At 43.9% G+C, this 14,000-nt stretch overlaps 1 protein-coding gene across 1 annotated transcript in view; it reads left to right on the forward strand.

Moving 5' to 3' along the window:
* The first annotated feature begins 322 nt into the window (after positions 1-322).
* IPO7 (importin 7) overlaps positions 323-14,000 on the forward strand; it is a 30,438-nt gene continuing 16,760 nt past the window's right edge. Inside the window, exons 1-4 of the mRNA XM_063438087.1 lie at positions 323-616; positions 11,820-11,901; positions 12,298-12,451; positions 12,814-12,972. Of these exons, the coding sequence (XP_063294157.1) occupies positions 380-616; positions 11,820-11,901; positions 12,298-12,451; positions 12,814-12,972 (632 nt within the window). The 5' untranslated portion in view covers positions 323-379. The remainder of the gene's footprint in view (positions 617-11,819; positions 11,902-12,297; positions 12,452-12,813; positions 12,973-14,000) is intronic.

The following is a 14,000-nucleotide window of genomic DNA, read 5'->3' on the forward strand; positions in this document are numbered from 1 at the left end:
ATATATAACCCTGGCTCCCTGTATAATATATAACCCTGGCCCCCTGTGTAATGTATAACCCTGGCTCCCTGTATAATATATAACCCTGGCTCCCTGTGTAATATATAACCCTGCCCCCCTGTGTAATATATAACCCTGGCCCCTGTATAATATATAATCCTCCAGAGGTTGCGGAATAAGTTGTACTGGTTACACGCACAGGCAGGACTACAAGTCCCGAGATACCCCGCGGCCTGAGCGGAAGTGATGCGACACGTTATAGGCGACTTGCACATGGAGAGTGATAAATGAAGGCTCGCGAGCTCCCAGGCGCCATAGCTGGAAGTGACGTTACGTGTTGTAGGCGAGCTGTGCGTGTGGGTCGCTGTAAGCAGACTACATGTCCCGTGATCCAGTGCGGTTGGGAGAGGAAGTGACGGTGCAGTCTGTAGGCGGGCTGTATCCGGGGCCTGGCTGCTCTCCTTCCTTTCCCGCCGGTGTGTGTGGCGGCTCCATGTGCGCAGCTCGCCTCGGGCTCTCCCTCACCGCGGACATGGACCCCACTCTGCTCATCGAGGCCCTCCGGGGCACCATGGACCCAGCCCTCCGGGAGGCGGCCGAGAGGCAGCTGAACGAGGTGAGTCCGGGGCCACACTGAGCCAAGCCAGCCGCACGCGGGGCCAACCGCCAGCGTGACGTCACTCACAGCACCTAGCGTGACGTCACGCAGAATGGGGGCAGCATGTGACATCAGGAAACAGGGGCCACAGCAGTCAGCTAGGGCCACATGGGGATCTAACAGGACAACATGACATGGGGCCGCACTGTCACACTGGGGGCCACACTAGGAATATAGAGCCAGTGGGATAGGGATCTGGGGGCCACACTAGGTAATTCAGGAGAGCCTGTTATACTGGGGGCCACACTAGGTAATATAGAGCCAATGTGATAATGGTCTGGGGGCCACACTAGGTAATACAGAGCCAGAGTGATGGGGATCTGGGGGCCACACTTGGTAATACAGAGCCAGATTGATGGGGAACTGGGGGCCACACTTGGTAATACAGAGCCAGATTGATGGGGATCTGGGGGCCACACTTGGTAATACAGAGCCAGATTGATGGGGATCTGGGGGCCACACTTGGTAATACAGAGCCAGATTGATGGGGATCTGGGGGCCACACTCTGTAATACAGAGCCAGAGTGATGGGGATCTGGGGGCCACACTCTGTAATACAGAGCCAGAGTGATGGGGATCTGGGGGCCACACTCTGTAATACAGAGCCAGAGTGATGGGGATCTGGGGGCCACACTGGCTAATACAGAGCCAGAGTGATGGGGATCTGGGGGCCACACTGGCTAATACAGAGCCAGAGTGATTGGGATCTGGGGGCCACACTGGCTAATACAGAGCCAGAGTGATGGGGGTCTGGGGGCCACACTGGCTAATACAGAGCCAGAGTGATGGGGGTCTGGGGGCCACACTGGCTAATACAGAGCCAGAGTGATGGGGGTCTGGGGGCCACACTGGCTAATACAGAGCCAGAGTGATGGGGGTCTGGGGGCCACACTGGCTAATACAGAGCCAGAGTGATGGGGGTCTGGGGGCCACACTGGCTAATACAGAGCCAGAGTGATGGGGGTCGGGGGCCACACTGGCTAATACAGAGCCAGAGTGATGGGGGTCTGGGGGCCACACTGGCTAATACAGAGCCAGAGTGATGGGGGTCTGGGGGCCACACTGGCTAATACAGAGCCAGAGTGATGGGGGTCTGGGGGCCACACTGGCTAATACAGAGCCAGAGTGATGGGGGTCTGGGGGCCACACTGGCTAATACAGAGCCAGAGTGATGGGGGTCTGGGGGCCACACTGGCTAATACAGAGCCAGAGTGATGGGGGTCTGGGGGCCACACTGGCTAATACAGAGCCAGAGTGATGGGGGTCTGGGGGCCACACTGGCTAATACAGAGCCAGAGTGATGGGGGTCTGGGGGCCACACTGGCTAATACAGAGCCAGAGTGATGGGGGTCTGGGGGCCACACTGGCTAATACAGAGCCAGAGTGATGGGGGTCTGGGGGCCACACTGGCTAATACAGAGCCAGAGTGATGGGGGTCTGGGGGCCACACTGGCTAATACAGAGCCAGAGTGATGGGGGTCTGGGGGCCACACTGGCTAATACAGAGCCAGAGTGATGGGGGTCTGGGGGCCACACTGGCTAATACAGAGCCAGAGTGATGGGGGTCTGGGGGCCACACTGGCTAATACAGAGCCAGAGTGATGGGGGTCTGGGGGCCACACTGGCTAATACAGAGCCAGAGTGATGGGGGTCTGGGGGCCACACTGGCTAATACAGAGCCAGAGTGATGGGGGTCTGGGGGCCACACTGGCTAATACAGAGCCAGAGTGATAATGGTCTGGGGCCACACTAGGAAATTTAGGCGACACTGTTACTGAGAGCCACACAAGGGTATATTGAGCCGGTGAGATAGGGCTCTGGGGACCACACTAGGAAATACAAGGGTCACTGATTTTAGGGCCTCATGTAGATTCAGGGTGTGATGGGGGGCCTGGGGGTGCACTAGGAAGTTCAGAGGAGGATACTGCACATGCATGATGCTATGGCTGCAGGAGAACACAATGGGAAATACAGGGGTGGAAATTGTCAGGAAATTAATTAAAGTGAATGTCCCAAGTTTATGGCAAGCTTTCGGAATTAAAAAATATTCAGCTATTTTGGCCTTAAATTTACGGCAATTCTTAATTAAGAAAATAACCCTTTAAATGCTACAATAAACGATAGTGGGGTAGTGAAATACAGGAGCTCTGCGTGCATGTGTGGGGGTCACAGGCTGAGGGCTGCACTAGGCGTTCAGTCAGACAGGCATGTTTGTTGTCAAAGCAACATATGAATGCATGATGTCAGTGTGAGAGGAATGCACTAAAACGTATTAGACACTGTTAGGATATAAAATATGTTGGGTCCTATTTTGGGTCATGTAGGTGATAATTTGATATATCATAGTAGGCTATAGTGTCAAGGGACACTAGGCATCAAGCTAACTTTAGCTTAATTAAACAGTTCCAGATTATAAAAAAGATCAGTTAGGCCCTCTCTATATAACCAAAGAATGATGATAGGGCAGCAGTAAACCAGCAGGATTTCCCAAAACCTGCTAACAGTGTGATCTAAAAAGTAACAAGGGTGGTGAACCGCGCCAAAAAGTGCTTAGAAGTGCAAAATAAATATATTATACATACATATCAATCTTGTTCGATGATAAAAAAAAAAAAATCCTCAGAGGAAACAGAAAACAGTAGGATAATAGTGCAGTATGCTCTAATAGATACAAATTAATATAAGAATTCTGAGTAAAAGGCAAACTCACTCTTTACAGAGCTGCTAAGAGCTCTGCTGTATCACGCCTGGACGGTATAATCCCCGTCTAGGGATATATAGCTGTTGGTGGTGTGGAATATCCAGACTCGGCAACCATATGTAGGAGAGAAACAAAATACAATATCCAATGGAATAATACAAATGGAGATGATCCTACTTACAGTATCCAGAGCAATGACTTGCTCTGGTATTAGCAGCTTATGGTGGTATAATCCCCACCAAGGGATAAATAGGTAAAACAGGAAATCCAGCAGCACCAGGAAGGATATGGAAGCCAGAAGAGTATAAATAAGAAACTAAAATTTATTGTAGAAAACAATATAAAATGGAGAAATGCTTCCAGTCCGGATTGGAAGCATTTCTCCATTTTATATTGTTTTCTACAATAGAGTCTGATTCTAAACCCTTAAACTTGCTCATAAAATTCAAGCATGGAGGGTTAAATAGAAAGGCAATCACTTTTTTTTTTTTTTTGTAATACAATTGGAGTGAAAAGTATTTCATTTAACAGAACATGAATTACCGATGTGACTCTAATAGCTATAGCTGAATTGGCTGCCATGGCTCCACCTCCTTCCTGTTTGGCTGCCATGGCTCCACCTCCTTCCTGTTTGGCTGCCATGGCTCCACCTCCTTCCTGTTTGGCTGCCATGGCTCCACCTCCTTCCTGTTTGGCTGCCATGGCTCCACCTCCTATTAGAGCCTGGAATTACAGAAATAGTTGACCTGTTGCTGCTGACATGGAGTTAAGACCCATTTAGTCAGTTTGACAAATTGGTCTAAGCTAAGCCAGCTGGTATGGTACCCTGGTACAGAGACTAAATGTTCCAACTCGCCATTGGCAAGTGAGAATGTTTAGTCATGGGGAGTAGAAATACACCTCTAGAGTATGCTATGGCTTGCAGTGACCATTACATTTTAAGGCCTTGGCTGGTAGCACAAGACTACACAGTTTAAGCCCTGTTAGTACCATAAGTTGAAGTGGTTATGGTGCCCCTTTACTATACTTACTAGTGGTAGCCTCATACTAGGTTATGGAACTCCAACTCTTGTGATGCTCAGCCAGATAGACTTGGATTTCTTTATTGACAGCCATATGTCATGGTAATTATGACTTAAATATAGCTGTTTACCCCCGTGGATATTCAGTTTCTGAAAGCTTGCCTCTCAGTAGAACATTCTGGCCTGTTTTGTGAAAGGAATTGTACCCAATGTGGAGGAAGGGGTCCAGTATGAATATTCTTTAATGAGGGTTTATTCACAAAATAAAAAATGGAAAGCATATTTTATGCTGAAAAGGCTAAGTGTGGGGAAAAATATCAACATTTTCAGGTATCCAAAACTAGCATGTCTTATCAGTTTTCTGTGCAGTTTACTGTTCAATGAATAAACCCCTAGAGATGGCATTTAGTGGGTTAAATGGTAAGAGTAAGACTGAGATGTTAGTCATTTCCTGTTCGCAGTGCCTTCTGGGCCTGAGCAGACAGCATGACTGGTACATAGATGACTCAATGCGATCCTGTGTATTGCTATGAAAAGCATGAACGGCAGCAATGCCGACAGTCTGAGGTCATGTGCTTGTCATGCATGCACTTTGTGACTGTTCCCTCTGAGCACTGGGGGCATCAGTGTGATGACTGCTGTAAGGCAGGAATCAGCTGTAACTTTCATATGCACTGAACGCTCAGTAGCATTTACCATCTCTTGAAAATATTAGGAGACCTCACTAGTCCCATTTTCTCTATGGAAATATTTTCTGAGAAATTGTTGGTATTTAAAGTATTTTTATTCAACTCAACAATTTCAGCAGTGACCTTTGACTTGGGAACACTGGCATTTTAAAGGAATTTTCATTTGCTTAAATATACTAGAAGGCATGTTGACATTCAAATTCAAGGATGGTTACTTTTTTAGGCATAGGTGCAGAATTGCAATAATAGTGTCAGACTTCTTTTGGCGCATGGCCCGTCTACAAAGGGTTTTGTGAGACTGACTAGACACCATATTAAGGCATGTGTTTCTGCTGTGCTTTTATAATCCTTGTTTGATTTGGGATATTTTTTATTTTTTTTTATGCCTTTTTATATTTGGCATCTGTAAAAATGCTAGCTTCCTCATAAGGCTGATTCTTTCACTTTCCTGGAATGTCAAACATTTTTCTTAAATCTTATTGAGCTAATCAGGAAAGCAAACTTGTTCACTGCAGTGAAGTCATCCCTAGTTCCTCATACTATTACAGGAACTAGAGTTTACGGACTGAGTGCTGCTTCCAGTTTATGTAAAAATGCAAAATGCACAACTTGTTTCCTGTGCAACCATCTTGGTAGCCTGTGTATAATGGCAAAGTTTGTGTTGATGAATGAATCCTTCTATCCTGGGTGTTTTACAGACTGTGTGGTTGCAGTCTAGAGATATTGCAGAAGTCTATTACTGGTCACCACTTTTAATATTTCTTGGGCAAGGCTGGAGCATTACATGTGAACATGTACTAAAATGAGTGTCACGTAGTCTACAGCCAGTAGCTGTTGATTTATAAGACAAACTGGGAATTTTGCAGAATTCTTGGTTATTGCACATTTTAAAGGATCACTATAGGGTCATGAACACAAACGTATTCCTGACCCTATAGTGTTAAAACCACCATATAGCCCCCTGGGCCCCTCATGCCTCCATAAATATAGCAACATCCTACTGTATTCAAGCCCGAAGCTGTAACTGCATGCTGTTTGCCTAAAAAAAAAAAAGCCGTCTGCTGACCATCAGAAGTGGTAGCCTGATCCAATCACAATGCTTCCCCATAGAATTGGCTGAGACTGACAAAGAGGCAGAGCCAGCACAATTCAAACACAGCCCTGGCCAATCAGCATCTCCTCATAGAGATGAATTGAATCAATGAATGTCTGAGGGAAATTCAGTGTCTGCATGCAGAGGGAGGAGATAATAAATGGATGCATTTTAGGCAACCATGACCCAGGAAGGATCTCCAACAGCCATCTGAGTGGCCAGTGAAGTTATTACTAGGCTGTAATGGAAACACTGCTTTTTCTCTGAAAAGACAGTGTGTACAGCAAAAAGCCTGAAGGTAATGATTCTACTCACCAGAACAAATTCAATAAGCTGTAGTTGTTCTGGTGACTATAGTGTCCCTTTAAGCTAAAATCTCCAATCTGAAAAAGTTGCACATTTCAGATGAGGGAAAAAAAACAAGCAAATTCCTTGTCACTTCTCAACCAGTACGACCAGTCTGTGCCATGAAACTTCTTAGTGTTAGATCCCTGTTCTGCCCTGTTACATTATGCAAAAGGACTGTATACAGCTTTGAACTGTGGAGAGGGTTGTTTTGTGCGAGTCCTACCAGTTTCCCTTTTTCAAGAATTGCCAGTCAGCATGGAGGAGTGCTCCATTATCTATAATGATAGAACTGAATTAAATAGGTTATTAAATTAGTGCTCCAGGCACCATGACATCTCAAAAGTTGTAATAAGTAAAGACTAGTAAAAAAAAAAAGAGTGTTAAAGGGGCACTTTAGGCATCCAGACAACTTCAGCTCATTGAAGTGGTCTGGGTGCATATAATCCCAGGTTCCTTAACCCTGCAAAGGTAATTGGTACACATCTGATAAGCTCTCTGCAGTACGTTGTTGCAATGATACCTATATAGGATGTGTATAATATATTTGTATCCTATATCCCTCTTATAATTTATTGTCCTGTGTGGATTTTGTCTATGGAAAGGAAAATCCCTTGGCCTCTCTTTGGAGAGCAATAAAATATCTTTGCCTTATTGGGGAATTGGAGTCCTGGTGCTGTATGAATTCCTTCATCTAGCAGCTACTGAGCTGTGATCGTCATAGCAGATCCCACCGGATAAACGACCATGAGCATACTTCACACGTGGCTATCTCAGCAAAGTGGGACACTATGCAAAAGAAATCATGTTACTTGGATCTCCCACATTTAGATAGAAATCACACTTAGTATCATATATTCACGTGCAGAATATCTAGTTTCTCACTTCATGCGCTGTACACTTATAAAATCTCTTGCAGTCACAATGTCTCGTACCTTCATGGTTCTTCGGTTGGACTTCAAATTTGAAGTCCTACTCTACTAGCCAGGCTTTGAGTTGCTTGTCACTGCAAGTCTGAAGACTCCATGATATTCAACAGGGGTGCAATTTCTACTCACGAGGGGTAACTTTAACTGACCAATAGCTAATGAGAACCTGGCTTTCTTTTATTTAATGGATATTGCCTTCACAGCAGCATGACTTAATGTTCAGCCAGAAAGTCTTAAGGGGACACTATAGGCACCCAGACCACTTCAGTTCATTGAAGTGGTCTGGGTGTAGTGTCCCTTTTGCAGTTAGTGCTTGGTGTTTACATTGCAGCTCTAAGCCTGCCCACAGTGGCTGTCTACCAGACAGCCACTAGAGGGCTTCCTAAATCGAAGCGGACCTTTGGTCTCATATTTGATGCTGGACGGCCTCATGCTTTGCATGAGTACCTCCAGCATCAGATTTTTCCCAACGGAAAAGCATTGATTAATGCTTTCCTATGGGAAAAACCTAATGCGTGTGCGGCCATTGCCGTGCATGCACATTAGGTCTCCTGATGCCGGTGGAAGAGTGTGGGCAGAGCTTGACCCAGTGCCGAGGGACATCTGTGCTGGATTCAGGTAAGTGACTGAAGGGGTTTAGCCCCCTCAGCGCAGCGGGAGAAGAGGGTACAAGGGAGGGGGGCACCTTATAAACCAGTAGTGCCAAGAAAACGACTTTATTTTTCTGGCACTATAGAATCCCTTTACGACATGTCACTTCCTTTGTGTTGTGAAGCGGTGTGTGGGCTGCTTGGTGCCACGTCAGGGAGATTCATTCCTGAAAGCTGTTGCATGGCATCCCAACAAATTCCTTGGCACTCGGACAACTGGAGGGGTCACCGTGAAAGAATAGTAGCCCTTTCCCTCAATTACACAACATGAAGTGTGTGTAAGCAGCATCATGTCCTCGAGACTGCATTCTCTGCACAGCACTTTTAGGTTTTATTTGATCTGCCACCACTGGCACAAATATGTAAAAAGGTATTAATGGCTTTGAAATCATATGATGTGTAACCTCCAGCTGTTTATCATCAGTAGGTCTAGCATTCTGCCTCTGTCATAGCCATTTGGTTTGTGTTTTTTTTTTTTTTTTAAACCTTGCAAATACTAATGTAACTGCAGCAGCTGGCTTTGCACAGACTGAGTTGCATACTCCTTCTCAAAGTGATTATCTCAATCACATTCTCCCCCTTCCTGCACATTTGTAAAGAAGTTCTAAAGGTGGCTTTTTTGGAGTTATTCTCTACTCTCGATGTTCATGCCTTTGCTGTTATTCCCTTTGTACCTTCCTGTTTTCTCCATATAAAGTAGTTGGCATGCCTCTGTAGAGTCGGCACTCTGCCCTGTATTTTGGTACTTGGTAAAGCACACTGTGCCGGGTGCAGTCTGGACAACTTTTCTGTTTTCCTGAAACATGCTTCTTGATGACTCAGCTTGGCGTGAAACAGAGCAGACATGAACTATTGTGCCCCGAGAAACCACCATGCTGGTAACTTTACACATTAACCCTTCGTAGCTTATGAATCCTTCTATGGCATGCTAGGGTTATCAGAAAGTGCTAGACATTGCCAATTCCACATATTCAATCTGAATGGGTGTATCTAAATAGCATGCTGAACCAAACAAAACACACAACTAATGTTCATTGAGTCACCAGGCAATAAAGATTTACAAAATGCATGTTAGTGGATGCTGTATGCATGATGCCGAAACACTTACTCTGGTCTGTTTGAACCAAGCTTTGAAATAAAACCTGTTTTCAATCGCCCTTTCTGTTTTTTTTTGTAGAATTTGTTGAATGTAGACTTTATACAAGCATGTCTACAATAGGACCGTTTTGACATTAAACACCTAGTGGGGAGAGTGAGGGTCTTTTTGTAGTGCTAGGTGGGGTAGGTACAGTCTAGCACCAAGCTTGGGTGATCACATGGTGGTATAATGCAGCCCAGATGAGTGACTGCTTGGACAGCAAGTCCCATACAGTATGATGTTTGCTTTCTGTATGCCCACAAAATTCTGCTGTTTATTTAGAATTGACATATTCTAATCAGATCTAGCACAAACCTATTCATCAGTGCTTATAGCAGGCCTATTTCCTTACAATGTGACCAAGTGGGGGCAATTGACACTCGGGTCAGGAAGTCTTACTACTGGGTATATCTGCCTTGTGCCCACAGGTATAGATAGTCTAGCAGACTGGTCTGTGGTTTTATATATATTCTATATTTCAAAAAAATATATATTTTTTTAATTGGTCATCCAAGAGGTTTAACAATATGAAAACAATTGGTACTTTTGTCAGACAATTTCCTTAGAGGTTGCTATAGTTGTTTACATACAGTAGTACAGTATACATATACATAATGGCTCTGTGGGTAGTACAGAATAAAACAGTGAGTTACATAGCATATCTCCGCATAAATGTAGGAGTATGTCTATAGAAATGTACTAAATCGAGGTGAGGGTTCGTTTAAGTCTCTAACCCATTTCAGCACTCCCCTACTAGGACTATTGGATATATGATAAGAGTATTGTTGCTCCATCATAGTGAATACATGCAATTTAAGGATTATATGGCCAACCTTCATCGTAACTGTACAATTGTAGGATGGTTCCTATGAGCCATAATTATGCGCACTGTGCGGATGATAGAACTAAAGTTTGGGATTATAGACATGTCGAACATATGAAACTCAGAAAACTGTCCCAAAAAGTGCCTGGTGCTGGTGCGGTGGGGTTGCATTGGGATAGACATAAGGATACCTCATGCCTTCTCCGACCGTTATGATTGAGTGCGTAGTTCAGTCTATAGCAGTTGGTTAGTAAGTATATCTCCCGGTTTGCTTCTTGGTGGCCCACGCCACTCCCAATCAGCAAGCCTGGAGGCCTGCGTGGAGTCGCAGAAAGGAAAGTACACGTGACCTGGAATTCCCATATAAGTGTCTAACTTCTAGGTTTTTGTCGAATTAATTTCAACCATGGTTCTCATATTTTATTATATAGGGCGTATTTATCGGTAAATGAGTAGTGACGTTCCTTCATCACCCTCAGTCTCTATTTTCTGAATCCATTCTCATCGTTGGGGCTGTGGTTTGTTTCCACTTTATTGGGATGAGAAGATTAGCTGCTGTAAGCAAGTGATTTATGAGAATGCGTTCTGTCTTGGGAAGTAGGGTTGGGTGTAGGAGGAACATCGTCTTAGCTGTGTTGGCTACATGTATGTCTGTAATGGAGCCCATGACGGTGTGAATGTGGGTAGCTGGTCTTTGTACTCCAGTTGTAGTAATTTATAGAATGTCGAGATGTTTAGTCTTTACACTGCAAGTGTCAGACTGGTCTTTTTTTATGTGTTATCAGTAACCAGATACTGATTGGCAATTTAAGGCTTTTCAATGAATTAAATTCATGGCGCATGTTAACTCATTAATTTAGGTTGGTGAGGCAGTAAAAATAATTCACTCGTTTGAGACATTTCTATATTCAAATTAAACTCTTATGAATCTTGTTTGAATCCATGTAGTCCTAACACTCACATGTAAAAAATGTTTTTAAAGGGACCGTCCATACACCTACAGCATTTTAGCTTACTTTTACAAAAACTGCAGATTTCAATAGTAGTTTCACTTTTATAAATTAACCGGTCCAGTTACGTCCTGTCTTGCTCGGTCAAACCAAACCTCAAGAGGCAGCAATTGCCCAGAGCACCTGCCGTGCAAATACTTTTCTCATTGAGCTGCATTGGGAACACTGTAATTGGACAATCACAGAAAGTATGGGTAGGGTTAGAAGGGGAGGGCTTGCAAATGCTGCTGACAAGTCAAGCTGCTTTTGCAAGCTGGTTTATTTTATTTTTATGTAGCCTCTGTAATACAATTTTTCTTTTATTTTAACTAGATGAATGTTTTTATTATGGAGTATATCTACTAAGCAGTGATGTAGTTTTGTTTTGTTTTGTTTGTTCTTTGGACTATTGCAAAACTATTTCCACACTCCCACCCTTGTGACCTACTACAATCACGGATCATCCATAATAAAAACTAATGCCAGGTTTGTGAAGGCATGTAATAAGGTTTATGGTCTGATTATGTGCACATTTAATCCTTTTGAGGTGTGATTGGTTTGTTGCCCCTGGGCAAGCAATGTCCAGTGTAGCCTTTGCAGCCCTCTTCTTGAATTTAAGGTACTCTTTTTAGTGCGAGTATTGGCGTAGCCCAGTGTGTTTCCATTAACCCTCTAGGAGTATAAGCTGGGTAACTAGGGCTCAATATCTGATATAATGCAACTTTTGTGGGGTGTGTTTCTGTTGTTTTTGACTAATTGTATTTGTGTTTTTTTTTTTCTAGTCCCATAAGTCTGTAAACTTTGTGTCAACTCTGCTGCAAGTCACGATGTCTGAACAGCTGGACTTACCAGTAAGGCAAGCAGGCAAGTACAAATGAGAATTGTTTTTTTTTTTTTGTTTGTTTGTTTGTTTGTTTTTTTTTTTTTTTTGAGGGGTAGGGGGACTTTCAAAGTTATGCAATCATAGTGTGTTGGAACAGTCGCCCTAAATAAAGTCCTAATGTATTCTCTAAACGTGTGCAAAAAGTATAGTTGATCTCATTTTACGCTATGCTGATATTTTGGCACGTGCTATTTAAAGGAGAGGCATATCTGTGGATTGTGTTCTAATGTAAGCAGCACACCTTTTTAAACATTGACCTTTTGGGTTATGTACGGGATTAAACACCCTGGGAGTGCATAGTGTAAACAAATGTCTTGCTAGTTTTCAGTTAATAGTCTATTCATTCTCCGCCTTTGTTTCTCCATGTGATCATGTAGGTGTTATTTATTTAAAGAATATGATTACTCAATACTGGCCTGACCGAGAGGTGACTCCAGGAGAATTGCCGCCTCATACCATCCCTGAAGAGGATCGGCACTGCATCCGAGAAAACATCGTAGAAGCGATTATTCAGTCTCCTGAGCTAATTAGGTACATGCTGTACTAGCGTGCCCTGCATTTTTGGCATTATTCTGCTTCCAAAACACTGTTTTGCATATTGCACTGCACCATGCGACTGTTTATTGCATTGGTTGCTGCCTCCTATGTGGAAGCTCTAAATTCTCTCATAGCAGCCAATTAAGGTCACGGACACTCATCTGGTTTGTGCTCTATGTACAGTGTAACCTGTCATATTCATCCCTTACCTGACACGACGGATACATTTAACCTGATGCTAAATGTGCAGCAGTTACTATGGATACTAATTGAATGTTCCGAGAGCAGTGGTCAGATTTACTGTACTCTAGATATTAGTGATGTTCCTGTGCTCTAATTCTCATTTTACTTTCCAGAGTCCAACTTACAACCTGTATCCATCACATTATTAAACATGATTATCCCAATCGCTGGACTGCAGTCGTGGAGAAGATTGGATTTTACTTGCAGTCGGATAACAGCGCTTGCTGGCTCGGCATTCTCCTGTGTCTCTATCAGCTAGTGAAAAACTATGAGTAAGTCTCCTTCAGCAATCACTCAGAATACTTGGTTATCTCTGCATTGTCATGGCGTTTCGATCTTCAACTTGTTAAAGGGGCTCATGGCTGGTTAAGAGAAGCAGGCCAAGTTACTATATTCATTCATTTAGGAAATCTTGGTGTTCATTGTTGTCCTACACTTGTGGCTTAGATTTGCTGTTAACATTTGTCTCTAAAGAACCATTTACCCATCATTCACTCATGATATCTGGTTCTAGAGTCCCTGTGCCAGCATGCCTAGTTATTTAGGGTCTGCATAGTGTCATAGACCCTAAGTGAGAGCAACCTTACATTCTGATGTTGCCCATGAAGACTGAATTATGATGTTCTTTATTGGTCCTCTTGGTTAATAGAAGAAAATAGAGAGAGAGAGAGAGAGAGAGATATCTATAATCACCCATTCGATGTTGTCTTCCTTACTAGCTCCCAGAAGGATTTTGAGAAAGTCATAGCTGGATACAAAGGGTCGGCTAATTCAGGAAAAATAAAACTCCTGACTGCTCACTCATGAGACAGCCGCACCATAACTTGTTTTTTTAACGTCCACAGCTGGGATCAGGTTGTGCAGAAATTCACTGCTGACCTGTTGATACTTTGGAAAGAGTTTAGAGAAGGTCTACCAAACTGGTTCATGGATTGCAGGATGTGAAGAAACTATTCCTGTCGGGTACTTTAGTTTTTTGTGTTTTGGTAGATAAAACTACCAAACACTGACTTCCCCTCTGGCTCATTTACTTCAAAGACCTTTGCCAATTTAGTGCTCTCACTGTGTGGCCACCATTCGTGTAGTCAAATGGCAGCCACAAAAGGAGGCCACGGTACTTGGTCGTTGAGTGTCTGGAACCAAAATCTGACACTCGACACTGGTCAAACTTTGGGAATGCTGTCTTCCTTTCACCAGCCAGCCAGGGGAGCGCGGTTCTGTAGTTTTGTTCCCACGAACTATGGGAACAAACGCTACTATGAGCCAGGGGATGTAACAATTGTGGGGTGTTTGTGTTTTG

Source organism: Pelobates fuscus, chromosome 12, assembly GCF_036172605.1.
Source record: "Pelobates fuscus isolate aPelFus1 chromosome 12, aPelFus1.pri, whole genome shotgun sequence".
Lineage (NCBI taxonomy): Eukaryota > Metazoa > Chordata > Amphibia > Anura > Pelobatidae > Pelobates > Pelobates fuscus.